At 37.3% G+C, this 25,383-nt stretch overlaps 1 protein-coding gene across 2 annotated transcripts in view; it reads right to left on the bottom strand.

Annotated features, from left to right (window-relative positions):
* OLFM3 (olfactomedin 3) overlaps window positions 1-25,383 on the bottom strand; it is a 49,551-nt gene that overhangs the window by 7,493 nt on the left and 16,675 nt on the right. Inside the window, exons 1-4 of one of the 2 annotated variants that reach the window (XM_063165591.1) lie at window positions 11,938-12,081; window positions 8,078-8,224; window positions 5,530-5,685; window positions 2,259-2,478 (exon numbers count right to left, since the gene is read on the bottom strand). In XM_063165591.1, the coding sequence (XP_063021661.1) occupies window positions 2,259-2,478; window positions 5,530-5,685; window positions 8,078-8,224; window positions 11,938-12,066 (652 nt within the window). In that variant the 5' untranslated portion in view covers window positions 12,067-12,081. Of the gene's footprint in view, window positions 1-2,258; window positions 2,479-5,529; window positions 5,686-8,077; window positions 8,225-11,937; window positions 12,082-25,383 lie in introns of those variants that run through there. The other variant, XM_063165592.1, reaches the window with a different exon arrangement.

The following is a 25,383-nucleotide window of genomic DNA, read 5'->3' as shown; positions in this document are numbered from 1 at the left end:
AAGAGAAGGAGCAAAATTCAGTCATCAACAACTGCTGTGGTAACCATTAAACCTCAGTGAGAGTGAGATAACTGCTTAGTGTACTGCAATGAGTGCTGAAAGTGTTGCCAGTGCAGATGGAAGAACCCTTTTAAGTGGCCAGGACAATATAAATAATGCATTATACTGCTGAAAAACACCTGCTGGGGAGAAGAATAGAGAGTAGCTATTGCATACACTGATTAGAAAATTGTATTATGAAATGCAGCAAAATCTGTGAAGATTCAAGCCAGATCCTGTGGCACACTGGGGCCATTGGCTTCTGGCTGTCAGCTGGCATGGACAGGCACGGCTGGGTCACCTCCAGCATGGCCACTGTGGCCACAAAGCAGGTGCTGGCATGAAAGCTGCTTTTTCCTCGTGCTCTCTGATCTGAGCACGCAGCCCCAGCTCTCAGCAGTTACAGGAAGCCAAACTGAGGTTGCTTGTGCTTCAAAAGGCACACAGGGATAGGGCAGAAAAACAGCCAGCCCATCAGTTGGGGACCATAAAAGTCATTAAAGCATCTAAGGCCAGGGAATAATGCCAATAATGATGAATGATTCTGTGTTACATTTTGAGAAGGTCCACTCCCTTTTGTTAATGGGTATGCTTAATAATTTATTTTATACAAAAACTTTCCACTGCTAATGTACATAATTTTAATACTTTTTTTTTTCATTAGGTACATCAAGAGATTAGAATGTGTTGCAGGAATTCAGGATAGATAGGATGTCAATACACCTAGTGATTCCATTTACAAAATATATCTCGCACTCATTGCTTTACTAACTGTTCTTACAAGATGCTGTAAAAGCAAAGCCAAACAAGATACTTGCTAAACTGATGATTTTTGGTATCTAATAACTTACTGGAACACTCACTATCAGAAAATACTGTTTATTCACAGGAATTTTCTTGCTTGCTGCAGTATTGCAACACAGCTGTTTTCTCCTGACTGCCTTCTGTCAATGCAGTAATGTGCTATTTTGTGTGTGTACTGAGGGGAAAATAGGATCATAAGAAATTTCTGTTTGAAGAAGTCTTTCATGTATTTTAGCACATCACCACTGTGCTATTTCCAGAATAAAATAAAGAAATAAATTATTTAAGAAGCTAACTTAACCTAGATTTTTCTCATTCTACTGCATCACCAAAATAAGGAGGCTCTGCTTATCCTGTTAAGAAGATATTTAATGTCCTGGGTAGCATTTAAAACATCCCACACTTGATAACTGAGACACTGATCACAGTGTCTCAGGCATAAACCTTGGATTTTCAAGTTTATTCACGTTTAATGTTAAGTAAATTGTTTGTTTAGTGTTAACTAAAGTGTGGAGTGTTTATTTTTCATAAAGGGGCTGAATGGTTTGTTGTAGTTATCCAATCACTATTGTTTGCAATAGTGATCCATTCAGAAATCTCCAAATGCATGGGAAGACTGGGAAGACTGCATTGTGTTTGTAAAGCAGGTTACCTATCTCTGATGGAAGCTGAGGCTGACACTTGATATTGATCCTTCAGGCCTTAGTTTTATAGCTGATACTGAGCTAGTGCTGATTTTCAGAAATGCTCAACATTTGACTTGTAAAGGCAGCATGGGAGCAGCCAAGGTGGAGGTAGCCTGAGGTAAACCTGGTGCAGCAGTAGCAATGGATTGCTGCTGTGCATCCTGCAGAAATCATGCTTTGGTCTCTTTAAATTAGATGTGAAGTTTGGTTAGATTGTAATGCTAATTGGAGAATGGGAGATCTCCTTAATACTAATATTACAGGCTAAGGACAGTACAGTGAGAGTGGCCTCTCAGGTGACACAGCAAGGTGCCAGGGTTATGATGTGGACATCTCAAAACTGATTCCATTCTACTTTTCACTGTTTTTTTCACACTGAAAGCCCAAAGATGTCTCTAGTAGTAGTGTCTGTCTGAGCTTTTTTGAAAGAATATTTGTAACTCTCCAAGTAGTTTAAACCTCAGATTTTGAATTTGCCATCTGTTATGATTTTTCATTTAATTCCTTTTGTATACAGTAAGGCATTACATTATGTCATGCACTTAGAATGATATAACTGACCTTAGGTTGTTACTCTTGTCTTTTTTTAGGGTAGCACAGATCAGAATATAATGCAGTCTTTCATCAAAGAAACAAACAAATCCTCCCTCCCTCCAAACTTTAATCTTTCTAAAGAGACAACTAAAAATGCAGAGCCAAGACAAATTTGCCATGAACTTGTTAACTTACTGAGCTTTTTCATGCAGTCACGAAGCCTGGTTTCTAAACTGACTACACGCTGGTGCAGTTCCTCATAGTCATAAGCACCAATTTCTTCCTGAATCCCAGTGAGCACAGTAGACAGATTCCTAATTTCCTCCTTGAACTGTGTGATCAGCTTGGCATCAGTTTTGTATTGTTCCAGAACTGGGATCAGTGGCAGAAGCTCATCCATCTTTTCTTTCAACTCCTGTTAAAGGCAATCATATGTGCATTACAGATGTTTAAAGAAAAAATCCCCTAATTTCCTTTAATGTAATATTTAAGCCTGATTATTAAAACAACTTGAAAATGATTATTTTAGTTACAAATCTATTATTAGTCTACTGTGAAAGTCTCAGACACTTCAGACTTAATGGTAGTAAGCAGGAGATTCAATGCATGAGAGAATAGTCTTTCTATTGAATGTAAAGAGCTATCTTCAAATGATCTGAGCCAAACCCACTGACTTTTCATCTAGGGGGTATAAACTACTCCTAAGTGTGTCTTTCATCACAAGATGAAGAGGCCTGAGCTCACAGAAGTGTTCAAGGTCATACCTGGTTTACAGAGAAGTCATATGTAGTTGTTGAGCTGGTAATCTCTATTTCATTCCCTAAAAGTACTAAATCCTTTGTTTTTCTCAGTGTCTGTTGAAAATTCTTTATTTCTGTTCCAGTCACAATGATAGATAACTTTTTCTTCTGAAGTAAAAATCCATGGTTCTGATTTGTACTTGTCAACTGGCTGCATCACTAAATGCTTTTGAACTTGCTCAGTTGACATCTCTTCTGGAATATCACCAATGATTTTTTGCCATGTGCAGTTGTTGCATTGCAAATGCTATTCTTAAACATTGACTGAAGGAAATAAGACTCCATCTTAAAATCTCAGACTGCCCTTTCCTCAGAAGTTTTTGAGACTCATACTTTGAGAATTTATCCTAATCTGTAGCATATATTGGTTGGCCATCTTTCATTTCTTAATTATTCTTTTCAAAGCACTAATAATAGGAGCTTTGCTAAATTTAAACCAATTGTTTGAAATTGTTTTTTGTTCCTATTCTGTAGAAAATGTCAAAGAATCCTTGTAGTCAAAAGATTTTGCTTTACTGAAATGTAGCAGATATATCATTAAATATGGATTTCAGAGTATTACTTCTGTTGATTCTGTTCTCAGTTCAATGACATTATGGCAGCAGTTACCAAAATGGGCACAAAGAAACGAAGTACTTTTGTTTACAGTTAAAACCATTTTTATATTGCTGTTTTTAATAAAATCTTAACCTAAACCAACTTTATGCCTGTTGAAATGAATAGTAATTTTTTCCTTGATGACAAGGGAAGTAGGCTTTGTGACAGAGAAAGAATAGCTCCAGAATTTGTTACTTCATTCTGAAATTATGAACTTAGGCTTCAGTTCTGTAGGACAGTGAATGGCCAACTCAGGAAATTAAAATCTTTTTGAATTAGTGAAGGTAATATATTCCTGCTAGCATTTATACCAGATGATGTATCACATTTGAGCAAACTTGCTGTTGCTTTTTGTGGCAGTCAGATACCTCCTGCCTGGCACAAAGTAAAGTATATACTGAGTATATGCTCAAGCGTGATCTGAACCAAATTTGTACTCCTTGGTTCTGGTCAGCATGAAAACACAGATTTAGAATATCTCACTTCAGTAAATCATATAGAGTTGATTCTCACATTTTCATGATAAATAAATTAAAAAAAATGGCTTCTGCTGACACTCCAGACCTTGTTGCTGTGATAAGTGGTACAAGAACTAATTTCTATTGCAGTACAGATAGTTGGTAGATGTGTTCTGGCACTTTGTGGCAGTTGATATGAAAGGTTATGTTACATCCAACACGATTTCTTTACCTCAGGAAAGATAAAGTACTGGAATTTGAGTAGACTAAATTTCAGAACAACATATGGTATTATTTTGACTTTTAAAATGATTTTGTAACTGGATTGGCTGGAACTCTGTTTTAGACTCCTGGCAAAGTGTCAAATGAAGCTAAATGACTGGCCAATAGAAATATTGAATATTTAAAAGGTTAGAGCACTGGAGTGCTCTGACCTCTGCTACTGTGTATCAGACATTCAAATTTTGGTATTTTATTCCCAAGGAAAACTAAAATAAGAACAAAGAATATATAATGGAATTATGCAAATGTGTTATTGTAGCAATATGGGATAAAAGGGAAAAAAAGGTGCAGATATTTTCTATTAACTAAAAACCTGTGAGAATGTGCTCAAACAGCTCTAAACTAAGAACAATGATATAATTTATAAAGCTTGGTAGATAGATCATTAGTGTACTTAATTCCTGATATTATTAAGATCCACTTGACATTCAGTGGCCCTGAAGAAAACCCCTGGACCTCTTGGACATGTAATTATTTAGGTATCGAACTCTAGCACCAATTGGAAAATTAGGTTCATTTTATGTGAACTTTCAGAAACACTTCAAAAAATATGTATTTGCTTAACATAATGTAACCCTCAGACTGTGTTTTCTAGCACCTATTTTGTGCTTTCACAGTCTTGAAAGATTAATTTATCAGACTGTATTTAAAGAATTTAAATATGCTATTGAAATATTTTTCTCCTGAAGAGTACTTCAGGTAGCTTTTTCAGAATACACAATATTACTTGTAATATATGCAAGCCTTCTTCCTCACAAAAGGATTGGCTTGTGGTTTTTGTTGTCATTAAAATTCAGGGGAAGTCTTTTTTTTTAATCACACAAATGTGCCTGGGAGTGATTGCCCTCCTCCCCATCACAAATTCAAAAGAGCAGACCTTCAGACACGAAATTAGATCTTAATTGCACTGGATAAAACTTACAATAAACTGATTTATTATAGCCTTTCTTCCTTTCAACTGCAGTAAATGTCATGGAACAGTATGAGCACAGAACTCTATTTGTTTGCTATTAATTCCACTGGATCTCCCCCTTTAGCAGTGCAGCTTCAAAGAATATAAATTTCGGTATGACATGCACATTGATACAGAAAGAACAGGAATCTGTTTATAGTGACATTTCTCTAATGACTTAATAATTATAATTTCTCCCTATTACAATTAAATTGAACAGAGCAAAGATTATCATCATAAAGGAAGATTTGTTATGCTTTTCTTTTAAATGGCACCCTTGTAGGAGCAGTTCCAGCTGAGACCTTAGCAGTCCATGCATTGTCACTCAGCACATTGTTTCCAGCAGGTTTGGGAGTTACTGTAAAAACTGGAGCTACCTGGAAGTGCTTTGTCATCAACGTCTTCCGATCGTCTTCAATCTGCCGGAACTTGGCCTTCAGCCCCTTCATTTGCGTCTCCATTTTTAAAACGTACTGGAAATCCCTCTGAGTCCGTAGATTTAGAACTTCAATAGACTGGGACATGTTCTGAACCTGTTAAAGAAGAACACTTTCTAAATGCACCTTTGTTGCTTTGCTTTTTTCCCTGGTTAAATGTCAGGCAATGAAATGCACTTCTGTCAATTAGTTGTGAGTCATTCTACCACACATTCTGTAACTACATGATGGTATAAATATTGGGGAACAGGGCAAGGCCTTGAAGCCAAAAATTGTTTGGACTACTTAGAGGTAAAGAGAGACAGAGAGATCCCTCAAGCATCATCTTCATTGTTCTCAGGAAAGGCTGTCAGGCAACAGAGTCTACTTTGAGACCTGTAGTAGATGTGGCTGTGGTTCAGAAGGTGCTCATATAGCATATATTTCTTTCCAGGCACTTTGGGAGGGACAGGACTGAAATTTGGAGATTTTGGTCAGTATGAGGAGCATGACTTTACTTGTTAGTAGGCATTTATAGAATCATTCAATATAAGGCATTCAGAAGACTACCCAGAGATAAGCGGGGCTGTGTCAATCACCACAGAGGTGTTTCCTCATAATTTCGTAAGTAAATGTAAAACTAGAAATTTTATCCATTTGTCTCAGTGGTAGAAAAACTACTATTTATTTATTTATTTTTCAGAAGAAAAGTAGTGAATGTTTAGGTTACTTTGGTAGAGCAAGTGACTTTGTAGATATAGTGAGGACTTTTACCACAGTGATGCAACAGTAACTGTCACCCAGAGTAAATTACACATACTTTTTTAAAAGTTTTGTTATGAAAGCAATGCTTTTGCCAGCCATAAAAAGAATACATTTTCCAAGTGCAGTTATTCTGTTTCAGCAAGTGTTTTGTTTTTCTAAAATATGATGAAACTAGACTGCTGTAAATGTATTAGGCACCTTATTGAAGTTCTGGCTCAAACAAAACATTTTGTACCTTCTTAAGGAAAGACAAACCCAGCAGTACTCCTGTGGTTAGCAAGAATATGCAGTATTTCAAGGAATATTCATGTTTGGAGCTAACTTATGATCTACAGAAAGTGTGGATTTAGAAACTACTCTTAAAAATAGTATACATTACTTATTGTACAGTTGCCACTAATAGTTCTGAGAAAGGATTTGTAATGTAAGATGCAGAGGCTTTTTTTTTTTTTTTTTTTTGCTATCTAATTGTTGAAAGCAGGCAAATAAAGTCCTTTGGGTGCTGGAAGAATTTTGAGAATTTCCATTTGGCAGAAGACACTTCACACAGAGGTTCTAATTAAAGGACTGTATGGACTCAGGAAATAGTAATACAACATTACCTATCCATGACTGCCACAGTCCTAATCACAAGAAAACAGCTTTGAGAGGCTGATGATTTAGGTTCATTTCTGTGGCAGCTCAAAAACTATGTTGTGATCTTATCACACCCCTCCAGCCCCCACCTCAAAATAAAGAGTTTTTTTAGTAGTATTTGGGGAATAAGCTGGAGCAAAGACTGGAGAGTGCTCCTTTCTTCAGTAAACAGACACCATGAGGGGAGGCAGCTCCTTTTCTCTGCTGGTCCATCAATGTCCTCTCCATGTATCTCATGTTATGGGCTCTGTCAGCTTGAAACTTTCTCCCTTCTGAAGTTCATGGAAGCACAGAGAGCAAAAATCTATGGGGATCTGGCACTATATTAGCACTGGAATGATTTTTCTATAGCTAGAAAAATACGAAAAATGGTGTGCTAAAAATGTATTTTCAAGTCAACATTTTATGTTGGTTTTTGCTGCTGTTAAAACTCCCTTGGGCCTCAGGTTCTGTACCACTGGCTGTGATGCAGTAACTATAACCTTGCTTACTTATGCAGGGAATGTAGAATGTTTGTGTTTTCATATTTGCAGCATTTTTCTGTTGATGTAAAACAAGACTTCATTGGTTTCACCATATGTGCAATAGTGGATAATACTGGAATTAAGAATTGGGCTGTTGGGGAAAATTTGCACTGTCAGAAAATGAATAAATAAACTTGAGAAAAAGAAACAACAAAAAAATTAGAACTGTTTATGCTCTGCAGTTTGCCTTCAAGATGCTGTGGCTCTCTCATTATTTTTTGATAAGAGATGAGAAATGACCTTCAGCAGTCTCACGTGGTCGTAGCAGAAGCTGTAGTTTAAATCCCTGAGCTAGCCTGAAGTGGGATTTGTAACTGATTTTACACAGAAAAATCTGTCCTATTGTATGTAAAAAAGAATTTGGGAGGAGTGACTAAGAGAGGAGATGAAACTTGGGTTGGGAAAGGTGTGATGTAAGGAAAATAGATAACAGAGATGAGAAGACAGATAGGGGATATACCCTGAATAACAATTTTTATCAGGTAACTCTTCATTAGTTCATGATGGATTAACTGAGAAGGAAAGCAGTAGATTTCCATGGGAAGTTTAATGACCAAGAGGAGGAATATTTTGGAAAGACTTACCTTCTCTAGTAGTTGTCTGAGCTGCCTGCTTTTGGCATCTCTCGAACATAGGTTTTGTTCAGGTGCAACAACAGTGCAAATGCAACGGCCATCAGGATCCTGGGCTGAACTATAAACTTGCCACCCTTCCTTGGGGCTAATCTGAGTCTGTAACAACAAAATAATAACAATCAAAGGAACTGAACTGACTTTTTACTGTTTGAAAAAAACAGCAGAATATTTTTATTTTTGCAGTACATGTCTGCAATGAGGTTCCAACTTGCCAACAATTATTACTCTTCACTAATTAGTTTGGTAGTTTCCCAGTTTTGCCATATCTCAGACCTTTGCAATAGTTCTCTAGAGGAGTTTAGCACACACAGTTTCCAGGGTGGATGAGAATGGCACTCTGCCTGTGATTCAGCACAAACCAGGTGATTTAATTCTCTGCAGAGGGACATTTAGAGTTTTTCATCAGCAGAGAACAAACATGTCCTTTCAGCCTGGATGACTTTTACTTTAGACTAATGGAAACAACAAAGACAGGAAAGAACAAACATCTGAGCCTGGGGAGAGCACAGTGTGTGACTCACAGGTGGGAACTGGCTCAGCAGCACTTTGGGGGTGGGGGACAGGTTTGCTCTGGAAGCTGCACCTCACAGGAACTGCTCCCCAGGCTCCCACTGCACTTAGCCAAGGGAACAGGGGCTTGCTCAGGGTGGGATGGAAAAGTGTCTGGTTGGGCCAGGGGAATGGGGCTCCTGGCAAGCAAGCCACTGGGCAATTAAGACACTGCATGTCCTTCACTGGGAACAGCAGAAAACTGGGAATTCATAATCTGTTCTTTTTTACAGCAACCATGACTGAGAAAGAAAGGCTAAAAAAAAATTTACATTTGTTTGCAGAGCAGGGTAACACTGAACTGCATTTAATGTTTGTGTGGGATTCAGTATCTCTTTAATGGGATGTACAGAAATAGTGTAGGAATGACAGAAAACAATATAATGAGATGATTGAAAGCATTCAGGTGATGGAACTTAATAGATGTAAGAAACAGTTTTTGAACTTTCTTTTTAAAATGTAAATTACAGTTAATATTGTGCTTTATTCTTTCCTAATATTGTACTGAGTGATGAATTTCATGGTGCAGATGCTAATAGATATAATTGAAGTAATTTTGGTCTGGACACAGTTGGAATCAGTTGCTATTTATATTACACAATTGTACTCAGTGCCAGCAGAGAAAGTGATTATTTAAACTGGGAAGCTTTGATACTGATGCTTTCCTGGCAGCTTAGTGCAGGAGTTGCAGAGTTCCTTGTCTCTGAAGAGGTGCCAGTATCTGTGTGGACTGACTCCTCTGAAGAAGTAATTGAAGAGGCAGTACCTTCTACAATTTTGGCTACAGTCCTATGAATTTTTCTGTTATTCCCTCTATTTGGATATTTAGGCTTCCTTCATTAATTAGGATGGGTAATATGAGTGATGGTAGAGAAAAACATGCATGTGTGCAAAGGGGCACTTTGCTTTATTTTTCTTTTGTTGTTTTAGTTTGACATTTAATCCCTACTTCAAGCAAAAACTGCTGTGCAGAAAAAGAGCTAAAATCATCAAAACCTTACAGAAGCTACTGCATCAACTTTTCAAACACAGGCCTTAGTAAACACTGCTGACAGGCCTTAGTAAACAAGAAAGAAAAGAAATGACAAGTGGAAAACAACAATAGTAACTTCTAGTAGTTCTTGAAAATCTGGAGAAAACAGACAAGTCCCTGTAAAGTCCAATATTAGCCACTGTTGTGGCAGGCTGCTATAATAAAGACTTAGTTCACTTCTAAAAAATTTATTTTTTCACTTGCACTTTCATATATTCTAATAAAACTATTACAGCTACCTCTGTTGCTACTATGGTGACAGGTCAAAGGACAGTACCTTACTTAGGATGCTTGCTTAACCATAAACAGTATTTTCTGGTTTGTCTTGCAATTTCAAGCCTGGTACTGTGACAGGGCTCAAAAGAGGAAGCCCTTTACCTGACCCCACATCCTTGTACAATTCTTCCAGCTGAAGGCTGGAAGAATTGGGAGGTTTTGTCCTTTTTGTACATTGTACAATATACACAATTTATGAGCTGTGTATGTGCTGGGAGAGAAATTCTGGAGAAGTGCTCAGGCTGCAGAGTTCACTGGAGAAGCTGCAAGTGGGGAACTCTGGATGGCAGCCAAAAATCAGTCAGTGATGACCCTGGTATTACTGAGCACTCGGGGCATAAAGTCTTTCAAACAACATCTACTGTTTTAAGAAAGGCACCAGATTTGTGGTGCTTGGTTTAGTGAAAAAAGAACCCTACATGATTGTAATTCATGTTTTTTTTTTTATTTGGCAGATGTTGCCAAGCTCAGATAATCAAGTTTTTATGATCACTCTCCCAGCTCTACTGGCATTCTTGCTGCCCTTATCAAAACAAAAAATATTCTTATAGCTCAACTCAAGGAGTGAAAAGAGCATTCTTGAAGGAATTCTTAATATTTAGAAGGCATTTCTATCAGCAGTGCCCTGCTGTAGCCAAGGGGAGCATGACAGTTCTGTGCTACTTGGAATCTGAACATATCAGTACAAACACATATATTTGTGTGTGTGTATAAATATATATATATATCAATATATATCTCATAATAACTAATGTGCATCTCGTGGTTACACAGTGGCAACTTTAAACTTGGATGTAAATGTGATAGGGAACTTCTACTTATAATATACAGCCACAAGAACTAGCAATACATACTGTGACTCAGTGAAATGAAATTACATTTAAGGAAAATAGAGCTTTTCTTTGTACTCTCAGATGCTGCTTTAAAAGATAACAGAATTTTTCTTACAACATATTTAATTTTGAAGTATTAATATTTATAGACTAAATACAGTGATTTTCTGCAGTAGTATTTTTCCTGCATGCCTATATTCAATTATTCCATTTTGGTTAGTAAATGCATAATCGTTAGTTACAAAATTCTGAGTTTTGAGAATTGTGAACTGCTATACAAATATTTACATTTATATTTTACATAACCTACTATTATATAAACATCTGATTGCAATTACACAAAAAGATACATAGACAAGAGTGTTTTACTAAACATTTAGGAAAATTATGTTCTAATTTAATTTATGAATACCAGAATAGTGTTTTTACTCTAAAGTAAAAAGTTACTTGACTTTTTAGGCTTCTCATAATTTCATAGGTATTCACAGCTTTCCTGGAGGTTTTTATTAACTGAGGCTGCTGTATATGAGCATCAATGATACAAAGTGATATTTCTGTCATTTGTATTATTCCCATTAGCAGCCTTTCAAAAATTCTGGTATCTAACCTCCTAGTACCAATTTTATTTTGTTTCTAACAGCTATTTATTTGTTTAACTGTATTCCAATAAAGAAAAATAGGAAGGAATCTGACCCTTTGCATATTACAGTGAATAGTTACTAGGTAACATTATCCAATTCTCAAAAGAAAGCTACTGCCAGATGTAATATTCTAAACAACACAATGCATTTTTCTGGAGCAGTAAAGATAGGAAGAACAGTCTAGATAAATGAAAAGACATTGCTGTACTCTTTTTAGAATTTCATGCTCAAGGTGAAGGCATTTGTTGTTACATATTTAAGGATACTATTTTGAAACCTTCCCTTTCATTGTAAGACCACAACATGCTCAACAATTTGCAGTTTTATGATGCCCAAAAATAAGCATGCATTAAGAGATGAAAGGAAGATTAGTAACTAAAAAAGAGATTTACAAAGAGGCAACAAACTAACACTTTTGCTGGCACTTAAATACTAATTCAGCATTAAGACAGTTTGCAACATATAACAGCTACTTACTAGAGCGTCTGAAGTGGTTATTCTGGTGGTATTTAGTCCCACCAGAGAAGGGAGAGTTTGGGACATCCAGTTAGAGATCATTGCCATGGTACTAAGAACAGCACCCAGCTTCAGCAGTGGAGGGTTCATTGCTGTGGAGCTAATGAGTTTTCATAGTGAGTGATTATCATCCCAGTGCAGGCTGGCAGTGAGAGGCGTGACTGCAGCACACAACATCCACAGCATGAGAGGAGATCAAGCTACCCAGATTTAACCATCCATTAAAAATATCCATATCCTCATCTGCCCTCTCTCTGCTCTTACTAACAAATACTTATGCGTGTCTTATGCTGACCCCTAAATTAACAATCCTTTCTATGCTAATAGTCATTGCAGTTTCCAGTGGGAGATGGCGTGGGTGAATTATCTCTTTATAGGTGCTAGACAGTCAATTAGCCCTTAATTAGTTGAGTCCAGGCAGAGCAGTGTGTTCCGTCTGAAATGCAAAACCTGAGCACAAATAACCCCCCTACTCCCCATCAGTGCTTTGGCAGAAATATGCTCAAGCCTGTTTGTAAATATTGTCCATGGGGAAGGGGCAGAACTGCCAGCCTGCTCATCAAAGCACCAGAAACCTTTCTGGACCTCCTATGATTTGCTGATCTCTCATAAATCACAAACATCAGAGACTTTATTATTTGCACAGCTTGTTATTAAGATCTTTATTGTTCATAAAAGACCATTGAGGCTGTGAAGAGTCACATTTCTCGGTGTTCTTGTTAGTTTACAAGTTTTTGTACCAAGAGTTATTGCATTACTCCCAGGGTTGGCAGACTCACTATGTCTTCATTTGGGCTGGGATGGGAACAGAAGATAAATTGGGGATCACACATTTTGAAACTTCTTTTGGCTTTGCTGTTAAATCTACTGCTCTCTAGTGCTGTAGAGAGCTGCAGGTTCTGTAGCAATTTATCTTGCTTATATATTGAGTGTGGGGGAGGAAAGAAAAGCAGAAAAAACAGTCTAGAAATCATTGTGCCACAGGGGCAGTTTTACTTTTTAAGAATTATTTGTAAAAGAAGTGCTGAGCAAGGACTTTTAATGGCACTTATTTGAGAGAAAACTTGCATAAAGTTTGCTGAGAGACAGGCTACTGCATTTTCCTCAGGGCAGTTATGGACTTAGTTTCTGAATTTTCTTCAGAAAAGCAAATTACTTTTTCTTAAGGACTTCTGGCAGTGCTATGAAGGAACCCTGCGTGCACTGAAACTGAAGGGATGTATATTTATGGGTGTGTGTCAACATGGATGTATTTATTAAAACCACTGTAACTCTGCAAAAGTTTTTCAGATTCTCGGAGTTTATGCATCAATTCAGGCTAGACGTTTCTCTTTCAGTATCCATTCAGAATGATTTCCATAAATCTCTGCAGTTTAAGGAAGACACATGTAAACTCATTTTTTTAAAAAGACAATGAAAACCCATTGAGAGCTATTATATAAACTTAAGGAGTTGTCCTGCAACAGAATATAGAAAATCTCTGTATCCAGGTATTAAGTACCTTGTGGTAGCTACACAGTAATGTGAGCTGTGAAATATTTCATATACTCAAAAAATTAATTCACTGAAGAGATCTGAATACAGTGAAACACACTGAAATATATTGATGCTAGAAGTTGTGCACAGATGGCAAATTTGAGAAAGGCTATGTGATCACAGCTGTTTTGCTCAGAGTGTTTTCTGTATTTCAGGAGATAAAGTTGATATAAGTTTGGGTTGCCTGATAGTGGTCATTCTGTACATTTCTCTGTAGAGTCCCTGTAGTCCATTCTTGATATGGAGATCTTGAGACTGAGAGCTGAGTCAGGCCTTTATCTGAGCCTGATGAAGGGCTTAGTGGCAGGAGGCATTTGAGCCTTTCCCTGAGTCTGTGTTTCTGTGGAGAGGGGCTCAAAGCTGTCCCCTGAACACATGTGCAAACTGAACTGTCCAGATTGATATCAAATTGAGGCTTTTTGCTGAACTGTCACATTGCATTGGCAATTTGTCCATTTCCCAAGGACCTCCACTGATTACTTCCACTATGGATTAGGTAACATTTGACAATGTTGGATAATTTTCCAGTTTTACTAGATTCTTCTGAAGTGTCTCAGCATCCTATCTAGACCTAATACAAAAAAAGATTCTAATTCATCAGTTTTATCACCTTTTTCTATTCCCATCCTCTCTCAGAAGTTTAATAAGCACAGTGATTCCCTCAGTTCCAGGACATTTCCTGAATGTAATGATAGAATTTTGTTTTACCACACTGAATTGCAGCTTTTGACATCTTTGGTTTTCTTCTCTCCAACATTTGCTGTTTCACCGAAGAATGTAATTGGTCTCCTCCTGAATTTTAACATTGGACAAAATACATTCAAAAGGCAATAAAAGACTTTTCTGATGCCCAGATTAAAAAATGTTGTTGATTATCCTCCATCCAGGGTAATGTCAGCTTCTGGAAAGAATGCTGCTTGTTGAGTTATTATGATTATTCCTAACAGATGACAAGCTTCTTGGTTCCTGTGACAGAATATTCATTAATGCAGTTTAGCACTTTATTTTCTTCCAACTGGTTTAAGTGCAGAGAGAAAGCTTGCTGCCATGTGATTCCCAGTATTGCTGCTGGATACATCTTTTCAGAACTCAGCAGGAGGTGATCCTCCACTCTTCTTGGCTGGTTATACAATTCAGCATTCCCAGAGCTCTGGCATCCCCGTGCTGCCAAAGTCAGACCTGCCGTAGCTGCACAGGCTGTAAAGCCCCTTTGTGCTGCAGTGCAGGGATCAGGGCAGCTTGTGCAGCTGTCTGGGAGCCCGGGGGCTGCAGCAGTGAGGCTCACCTGGGAAGATGGAATCCCTTCCTTCCAGGGCAGCTGCAAATGGAACGGCAGCCCCGGGTGTGCCTGCGCACACAGGGACAGCACCTGCTCTGGGGCATTGTCAATATTCCACATAGCTGATATTTCCCATTTTGTGCACCCACTTGTCAAGAATTGCTTCAGAGCAATCCTTGCTTCTATTTCTAGAGAAGATGTGCAAGGGAACACAGTCTTAAAAATGTTTCCTTCCTGAACAGTGAAAATATTCAATTGAAATATAGTGAAACTATATTTTGTATTTTTACCGGAACTGTGTAAGTGTTCAAACCCCATTTTGTTAAGGAAATTAAGTGTTAAAATAACTGTAGCTCTATTTTACTATAAATAATTGGGTAAATTAAAAAATGGCAAGCAAAGAGTGGAAAATTTTTCTACCACCTCTGAGGTGACATATACAAAGGAAGCCACAGAATAGCTGAAGATTTGTTCTCATATTGTTAGAAACTAGAAACAAAACTTTATGATCTGTGTTTAATTTCAGCTCTGTATTTTCTGTTTCGTTGGTTCTTTTTTTAAAGTTTCAATTTCACATTTCTAGTTTATGGTTAACTGCTCTGAACAAAAGCTAGAATACAACACCAATTCTAAAATCTGAACAATTCTTTATTACTCTAGATTTCTGCTGGTATGATAACTTCCTCTTTTATTTAGCTTCTTCTAAAGCCAGTAAAAGCTGAAGCATCCCTACAGAATGACTTCAGATGACATATTTTGATCTTACATAAAAATCTGTCAACCTGTAGCAATTTCAATGCTGTTAATGTTATTGTATGCTAGTCCTGTAATATTCAATTACTGTATTACAAACTACTAGGGTCATTAAAGGTATTATTTAAAAGCCTTATTTAATAAATAGTCTGAAGGCTCTTCTAGTCTCTGATATTACTTTTGCTTTGAGATCCTTTTACATTTTGATAGGAATTAAGTCTACTGAAAATGAGAATACATCCCAACATTCTCTTATTACAACTGAGGTAGTAGGATCACTGTACTGTAAAAAGCAATTAACATCAGTATTAGGAACAGCAACAGAGCAAATGTCCTGAGTCAGCAACATGTGAAAATATACCCAGCCACCCAGCCCAAAAACTAATTACCTCTTGGCCAGAGGAAAGCATTGATTGTAAGAAAGAGGAAATTGTGAAGTTCAGCCACAGCCACTTAACCCTGATGTCAGCGTATTTAATATATGTGAAAAACAATGCTACCTTCAAAAATTCTTACAATTCAAAATTGTGTTCATGGGTAAATGCTATAATGTAAACACCTGAAACCTTGCATTTTATGATGAAGTGATTGCATACTCATGGCTCAGCTGGCTTAACTACATTCCTTGGAAGCAGAGCAAAATCAGTAATCTTAAATCTCCGTACGTTTCTATTTTGACAGATTAGGTTTAGAAAGTAAGCTCAAGAAGAAAAGCCAAAGCTTCCCTTATTGCACTGCTGTTCTACAGTGCATTTAGTTCTTTATTTTCTGTGATCCATTGTGCTCAGTAGTACATTGGTTTAAAAATGGCAGTTCATTAGTCATGTTCCTGAGCATGATTATTTATTCACATTAGGTTAATGCATGCACAAAGCAAAGTTCTCAGAACTGGAATGGCAATTACCATTCCTAGAGCTGCAGATTGACTGAGAAAGCACAGACATGTGCTATCAGTTCAACTGCAGTTCTCTGAATTTAGAGAATCGTGCCTTCTTCATCTTACTCTGGTTTTGTTCAACAAAACCCTGTGGCTTTGCAGTGCTACCTGTGAGTAGCAATATCCAGTTTTTTTAAGGGGAGTTTGAGAGGTATATGCCCTTTCTAGAAAATTTCTTTTCACAGCTCATCAGTGCATACACAGTGACATTCTGCAGTCAGGGGTCTCCACTGAGAGAAGTACTGAGCAAGGGAATTTTAGTCTGTGTCCATTACATGCTTCTGTACCACTGCTCTTGAGGTGACCTTTCTGAAGTGGTCTTAGCTATCTGCTTGTTAATTTTTCAGGCTTCAGGGAGCTTCTTTTGAATGAAGACATTAAAGAACATCTTCATGTTTTTTTCACACCTATTCTCTTGTGTTCTGCTGTTAGCAAATCCCAAGTGTACAGAATAACAAAGTAGTGTCTCTACAGAAGAATTAGTTCATTATGAGAATTGACTGAAACAGGAAACACAGTGGGCAGTCTGCTTTAGCAAAGTCTGCAGTTAATTGAAACAGCTGGGAAAATAAATGGGTGGTGAAGGACTAAGTGAAATAAAAAGAAAAGCTTCTTCTGTTGATTTTCTGCCATTTTAATTTCCAGTAACATTTATATCAGGTACTCAATAAAACCTCATAAGCTTTTCCCTCAAATGTGTGATATGATGATGGATCTAATGGGAGAAAGAGCATGTTTTCTAAAATGAATGGAGACATCTGTTAAGTAGATAATGACTAAAGATTGTGCAGACAGTCCTCCTTTTAACAGAGGCTGGAAATCTGTATGTTTTTAGAGGATTCTGGGATCCCTTATCTTGCTCTGAGCAATGAGGATGCAATGTTGGATGGTTCTGGGGCTGGAATTTGTTGCAGTTTTGCTTTCCTTGAAAACTGTATGGATTTGATATGAGAATTTATACAGAATTCCTCCTGGAGTAATTCTCATGCTTTATGTACAATTTTGGTTTTCCATCTTGAAAATACATATTATTCTATAGAGGCTGGATGAGGTAGGTGAGCTGGCTTTCATTGAAAGTAAATTTTAAGAAATTAATGGAGCTGAAACTGAAATTCCCCATGAAGTTAGTTCATATATAATCCTGGAAAGAGCTTGAGCCATGAAAATCAGTAAATTCTGTAGTAATTTAATAAAATAAGTGGTTTCAGCTAACTCTGACTGCAACTTGATGTTCAAAACCAGAGACCTAAGGTACTTAGGGCCAAAGTGCATTTAGACTGTGAGAATGGTCAGTAGAACTATCCCTTCCCCTGGTTAATGCAAACTTACAGCTTTGCAGTCAGCACTTAACTGAACTTTGCCTGTCACATTTAATAGATACAGATAAATTTGTTCAGTGCCTTTTTAAAATCTCATTGAATCTCTGCAAGTGAGAAGACAGAAATGAAGAAAGTAGAAAAGGTTTGCAAAACAAAATTCCTTGTCAAAGGAGAATTTTGTCTTAGGGAAAAGACTTAGTGGGGTATGTCTCCACTTACAAATACAAAAGGGTTGGGGTATGGGGTTGAATGTTGGCCCACAGCAAACCAGAGTGTTTGTTGGTGCCACACACCCTAATTACCTTTTCCTTTTATGCCTGGGCATGATTCAGTTCGATGGTTTGGGCATGGATGCAGCATTTCAACAGGGAAAGAGTAATTTTGCTGTGTGGAAAGGAGCTGTCCCTCAGAGCCCAGAAATCAGCTCCTCTCCTTTTTATTTAGCAGCTGTATGGCTGTATTTGCATTTGGCCAAGTGCTGTCTTTGGAACTGAGAGCAGAGGAACCATGTACTGAGAGCAGTACATGAGAACTGAGAGCAGAGGAACCAGGTACTGTTTGATTTCTGCTGCATTCTGACAAGCAAGTCTTTGTCTGTTCTTTGTAAATTTACAGCTTTGCATTAGAGAAACACTTGGCTGTATTCTCCCATGTTTCCCAATGCAGATAATTGTCAAGACTGACTAATAAAAGTTAAGGTGGGGAGGGTTATCCTGCTGACTTGCCCTTCATCCCACCATGTTTTCATACAGTCTTTTGGCAAGTCACATCGTGCTGATACCCTTTTCTAACATATCTCTATAGAGATGAAATAGGGAAAAATTCTTCAGAAGTTTAAAGCTGAGTTTACTCCCAGTGGTCTGGCAACCCACAGGCTACAGTACTAACCAAGAGTTTATAGGTTCAAGCAGCATGGCACTGATAATGGCATTTAAAGGTTGTAGCATCTTCCTCTTTTTATTTTCTAACAGTGGTGGCATTAACAACATTTTCTTCCTGAGATATAAAGATCTTTTTCCGTAGGCAGAAATTCCAAGAAAGAAAATTACATCTCTGTTCCGAAAGCACCACACATTTCCTGCAACATCTTAAAATAACAAGATTTTGTGAATGTGTCTCAGTGCAAGCAAATCCATTCTTAATGTATTCTGCTTCTTGACACCATCCTTGAAGGCCTGGTTTACTTTTAAATAGGGATGAAAGCTTACAAGTAGTGTAAGTGAATAATGAGAAAATCCTGTGGGCAATCTTGCCTGCAAGACAGAGGTGTTAATCCAAATGCTGTGGCCAAACTCCAGTAGTTAGCTGTGTTCTGTTGAGCAAAATGCTTCTTGCAGATTCAGTTGGATACTTAACCTGTTCTAAATGCTGTGGAGTGCTTTGAACACAATGAGCCAGGTGCTGTTTCAGCTCAGTAAAACATGCTGCTTTTCAGTAGTGGGTGAAACAATGTATGGATATGCCACAAAGCATGATCCCAGATGCTGTAAAATACTTCCATGTTCAAATAAGGGTATAGAAAGTAAGTGCTTGCTGTTTTCTAAGGCTGTTTCTGAAACTGAATAATTCTGAGAACTGAAGCCATTTATTTGGGAATCAAAACTGTATTACTCAAAAAAAAAAATAGAGGATATACCACAAACCTTACTGAAGTTATGACACATATTTTTCTTGCTGCCTTTTAAATTTCCTATTTATGTTTTACAGAACAGAAATAAAAGTTTCAAATACTATTTCACTTTAAGGGATTCAATTGCTGATTTCTATTAATCTTCCCTTGCAGGAAGGAAGAGATGGGGAAAAAATAGCTCTCAAAAAGCTGACATATTTAGTGGTGAGCTATTAGGGATTACTGCCTCTTTGCTCCCACCTTGTCACTTGAATATACCAAAAGAAAGATACCTAAAAGACAATTCAAAGTACCTTGTAAACTAAATTTAGTATTTATGCATGGACACAGTGGCAGTCATGGTAGTGTGCCCATCCTCAGCCTGGTCATTCTGTCACCTAGGCATACTGCCTGCTGTGTGAAGGTTGAGATTCTTCCTTGAAACTTTACAAAATCCTGAACAGGTTAATATTCTTAGTTGCCTCTTCTTAGAGACAAAGGCTCCATCAGTCATACAGCTCATGATATTCCAGGATCTCCGGCTCAGCAAATGTGTTGGAAAACCAGAGATCTCTACATTTCTTTGAAAGAAGTGATTTGAATTCTGACTTCCCTTCCTCCATTTCTACTAGGAGTTTGACTCAGGTGTGATTGCCACACCATTCTGTAAACTTTTACTATCAGCACAATGCTCAGAAAAATCCATATGGGCAGCAGTTAGCCTCTATTAGGAGAGGCCACATTCTTTTGATTACAAGGAAGTGGTGTACATTGAAAGTTCTCAAAAACTAGCACAGAAAATTGTGAGCTAAAGTAAACACTGACATAAATGTAGGTATTTTTTCAAACTTGTGGAAAATTAAAACTGGAGACATAATCTAAACAACTGTGTTCACAATACAAGTATGTAGCTTGCATGGTGGCACTCAAAGGTTAATAATTTCAACACCTGTGATTCTTCACCCTGTCATGTGTTATCCTTTACCCCCTCCTTGTGTCTCTGAAAGAGGCATTGAATCCTATTCTCTGAGTTAGGAAGTTGTGGTCTTGGACTAATACTGGGTGTTTTTTCAGTTGCTAGAGACCAGGCCTGCAGCAGTTGAGGAGCTGGTGGAAATGACTGGGCTTGGTGCCTTTGCAGTCACACAGAGCACTGTCTGATACTCCAGACTGGCACACTGCAAGGGAACAAAGCTGTTACAGCTCAGTAGGCAGGTCTGACACCACACCAATCTATGACTTATTCCACACAAAAATTTCATTTTTCATCTTCCAAACAAAGATGGAAATGTATTCTAAAAAAACCTTAACAATGCACATCAATCACATTGCAGTCACTCTTTAACATTGCAGTTTATGACCAAAGCAAACAAGGTCATTCCCAATTTAGGACATGCCTGGAATTTTGCAGTTTTGTGGGATTTAATGAGCTGACAACAGTGGAGTATAAATAATGAACACTTAGGTGATACCCCATCAGAAGCCTTCTGACACTCTTCATAACCTGTATTTTTAAATGTCTCTTCAGCATGTGAGGCTATTATAATCTCCAGCACTTAATCCCCACATGCAGTCATAATCCTCTAGTTACAACATCAAAATTAAAGCACCACTATTATCTCACAGGAGAAAAACATGAAATAAGTGAGGAGTGAGCATCAATGAACAGCTCAGAAGCAAAGATTTCATTTACAGAGAAGAAGGTTTCTGTCCACAAGAAGTTAATGCAGGCATTCTTTCTAGCTTTAATGAAGGCAAATTCACCAACTGAGCATCACAAAGTCAGTGAGTCCTTAAAGGATGGCTTAGCAATGTGCCTGTGAGAATAAAATTCATGGGCAATGCTGGTGAAGTTTTCCATAAGCTTTTAGATCTAATTAATAAAAAAGGGCCAAGATTTTGATTAATGAAGGCATTTACATAACCTTAAAGATTTGATATTAATTTTACAGGGAGATTTAACTAACTTATTAGCAAATGGCAAAGAAATTTAATAAAAAAAACTTGTAATTAGTTTCTGCAGCTTGGCTAGCAGTGCTACAGAAAGTAGAGCTATTTGTACAAGGGCAAAAAATAACTCTGGACACAAAACTTGTGCTGGAGCTCTGTAAAGTGTTTTCAATCAAAAAATACAATTTTAAAAACATGCACAAACTCATATCAAGGGCATACAATTTTAAAAACATGCACAAACTCATATCAAGGGCCACAAAACAAGAACAGGAAATTTCAATCAAAGCCACTATATAGTTCAGACTATAAAGTTCTTATCTGTATTTTATAGCCCTCTCTCCTGACCAAGCAAAAATTCTGTTCTGAGTTTTTGTCTTGCATCAGTTTATTCCTAGCCAAGATTCCCATCTCCTCCTTCTAAAAAAGCACCAAAACATTAAGCAATAACAGTAAAAACTACTAACATGAAACTGGAAAAAAAACCCCCTTAGCCAATTTGTCAAAGTGCTTGTGGTGTTAAGGCAATTAAATAGCAATAAAAAAGCATGATGGCTCATAATGGTTAGCTCTGAAAACCCATTTTAGATTTATAACTAGAATAAAATGATTTAAAATCTATATAAAAGTAGATGGTTGGACAGAAATGGGAAGATGCTGAAGATAATATTGTGGAACTCAAAAGTGGGAAGAAACTGTATTTCACACATTTTTTTATTGACTTTTTGGTTTTTGATGGAAAAAATTATTGCTTATTTGTTTTCTTATGAATACAACAGAGTCAATCTGTCACAAATAAGGAGAAAAGTGATTCCAGATGGAATCTACTTCAGCCAGAGCTTTGGGAAAATATTTATCTTTGGGGCCAGATGGAATGCCATAGGGCTATTTGAAAGAATTAGGGTTTTTTTTTAATGTAGCATATAACGGAGAAAAAAGATGGTGAAAATACATTCTCTAGTATGAAAATATGGCTGCTACAAGGAAGGAAACTCCTCTCTGTGTTCCTACTTCTCTCTTGTGGTCAAGGGGAAGGTGGGCAGGCCCATTAATGCAGGATTTCAGCAGGAGACCATCAGGAATAACAGGAAATCTTCACAATGAACATGCAGTAACAATTTAAAAGACACTGGCTTTTTCAGAAGAAACCAAGAATTAGTTTATTGCACCTTCTCATCTGCTTTAGACTGTTTAGGAAACAGACTTCTGCAGGCCTTATATCTGATGCGAGGTATGACAACTTTAGCCTGAAGACTGTGTATAATATCCTAAATTATCCCTTTTTGTTTTACTGCCACACACACGTTTTACAGACAATAAAGTCATTTCCTGAAGGGCACTTCAACAAAACCCAACGTGATTTTATACCACATATTCCTGGAGGGATTTAAGGGGACTTTTAAAATAAAGGACTAAGTTTCAGCTCTGGAGTAACTTAATTACATGACAGTCACTCTGCAGACAGGTTGTGCTCATTATAGTCAAAACCAGTTTTTAAAGGCAGAGAGTGACTTGCATAGTTTACACCAGAGCTCTCTCACAACCCTCCTGGTTTGGATAGATCACACAGCACATTGTAACTTTGCTCACTTTGTTAAGCTCCGGACTGTGAGATTTTTTGATACATTGTTCAGTGAACTCAGGATACGGAGAAGTTCATGAATTAAAGGGAAACTCAGTAGATAAAGTTTGTGACATGCCCATTTTTTCATCCATAGTACTAATTAAAAATATTCTGATGAATTTAAAATAATAAATTTATCATTGGGGATTTTATTAAATGACTGGTATAAAACAAAATAGTTCCTTTTAATAAATTATTAATAGGTGAAAGGCAATTCCTTAGGTTGTAAATGACTTTTTGATCCTTAGAAACTTGTCAATCAAGTAATTTCACATAAATTCAATGGCTTATTAGTAAGAAGAATTTTTGGCTAAGCAACAAATTCTTTTTTAAAGCATTTCGAATAAATATCAGTTTAGGCATTTTATTTCTTCTGAAAAATTGATAGAGAACTGAAATACATTTATTTTGTTGCTTTTGTTTCTTACACCCACAGTCTATGGGAATGCTCCAGTGCTTGGAAAGCAGGCTACAAAAACACACCTAAATGGAGACATTCAAGCAATCTTGTTTTATTCTGATTTCTACCCTCATGTTTTGCTGCTGGCAGTATTTCATGTTTGTTTATTGTTAAGTTACACGTCTTAGCTATACAGAAGCTGTTTGCAGCTTTTGTGTATTTCTGATTCTTCACAACTCATGGTTATGGTTTTTCTTTTATATAAGCCATATAAATTCCTGATTTTTCCCTTAGCAAACCATTTTCTCTACCTGTTGGTTCAATAAATGACACAACTTCCTAAAAACTTTACCTGGCTTATATAGATACATGAACCTGGAGCCCTCCCTTAATGTTTATTAGTTTTCTACAGTTTGCTTACTGGGGTTAGAACAGTAGAGTTCAGCTGAGATTCGTAGATATGGATCTCTTTGCAGAAAAACTCTGGCTGCAGATTTTCCATCCTCCCTTGCAGGGTCAAAGACTCTCCCAGGAGCTGGAGCTTGAGGGAACCTGCATTAAGTAACTGAGGTATCAGAGTGCAGACTTAGCCTTGCTAAATCCTTCTAGTGTGATAAGCCTTCCTAGTTTGGACTTTCCTTGTTGTTCCTTGAGGGTATAATGAATTACCTAGAAATAAATTTTGGTCTGTGCCCTACATGCAGACCAGCTAGGAAAACACAAATTAGTATCTCAATCAGTGTTCCTTGAAGGCTTTAATTTCTGCTATGAATTCCATGTACAGGAAATGTCACTGCTATAAATCCCTTGAGCTGCTCAGCAGTCTCAGAGACAGAATATATTGGATTTGGAAATATTTCTTTCAAAATGTAACAAGATCAGGTAACACATCAGAGCAAGTAGGCAGAGGGGAGGAGATAAAACCCCAGGTTTACAAGGCAGATGAGACTTCAGCTTTTACCTCAGTAGCACTGTGCTCTAGAGATAAAGCTGGAAAGCCAAGGTTGTATAATGTATAATGCAAATTCTATCTAGATACAAATGTAATTTATTGTTTTTACTCTTTCTCTTTGCACTTTGGCTCTTGGAGGAATTAGTGTTTAATTCAGAAGATATTGTTCCTGCATTGCTGCAAGTTTATGTTGTCCTGGACTTGGCAAGAATACTAGAATCTAATTAAACCAGTGTAAGAATGAAGGCTAGGAGTCAGCAGGTGCAAGAGAGTCACAGATAAAAAGGGTAAAATCTCTTGCTTTGACTCAAAAGTGAGGTATCAGAAGTCAGATACATTAAGCAGGGAGCAAATGAAGTCTCCATGCAGCTTGCTTGGCAGTCAAAAGAATGTTATTATAATGGCTTTTCAGTGGAGTGGAAATATCCAATTTCCCCAAAGACCAATCTGGCTTAGCAGTGCAGACTTTCTGACTTCATATTCTAATGCTTACTTCACAACATGCCTCATTTCTCCTTATGTAATGAATTGGAAACAACATTGTTTCAGAGCACAAAGTGCAAGTGCTGCTCCATTAGATAAAAGAATTCTCAAGGAACTTTACAAATAATAAAAAAGAGAAAACTGACCCTACACTCTACATGTGAAAAATTTCAAATTTTAAATATTAGATGCGTCTAGAGTTGATAATCAAATATTCTTTATCTCTAAGACAATCTGAGGAAAGTAGTGTGGCTGATATAACAACAGAGTTCCTTTAAAATGCAATGGAAACTGAAAGGGCTGACAGTTGGGAATATCAGTCTCTTGGAAAAGAAAAGCACCCCTAAACGAGAAGGTGCTTTATCTTATGTTGAGGGACTGATTATATTTCCAAATTACTTAACACTGTTACTTATGCCAAAGGCATAAGAACTGCAACGTAGCTGTACCATAGTACACTGTTTTATGCATTCTGAATGTAAGCAGCAGGATAAAAGCCTTTCAGCATTCTGTACAGACAGCTTTGCTGCACGAAGTCAGTCTTGGGTAATTGGGAGGAATCTAA

The sequence above is a fragment of the Melospiza melodia genome, chromosome 11 (assembly GCF_035770615.1).
Source record: "Melospiza melodia melodia isolate bMelMel2 chromosome 11, bMelMel2.pri, whole genome shotgun sequence".
Lineage (NCBI taxonomy): Eukaryota > Metazoa > Chordata > Aves > Passeriformes > Passerellidae > Melospiza > Melospiza melodia.
This window is presented reverse-complemented; position numbering and strand designations above follow the sequence as displayed.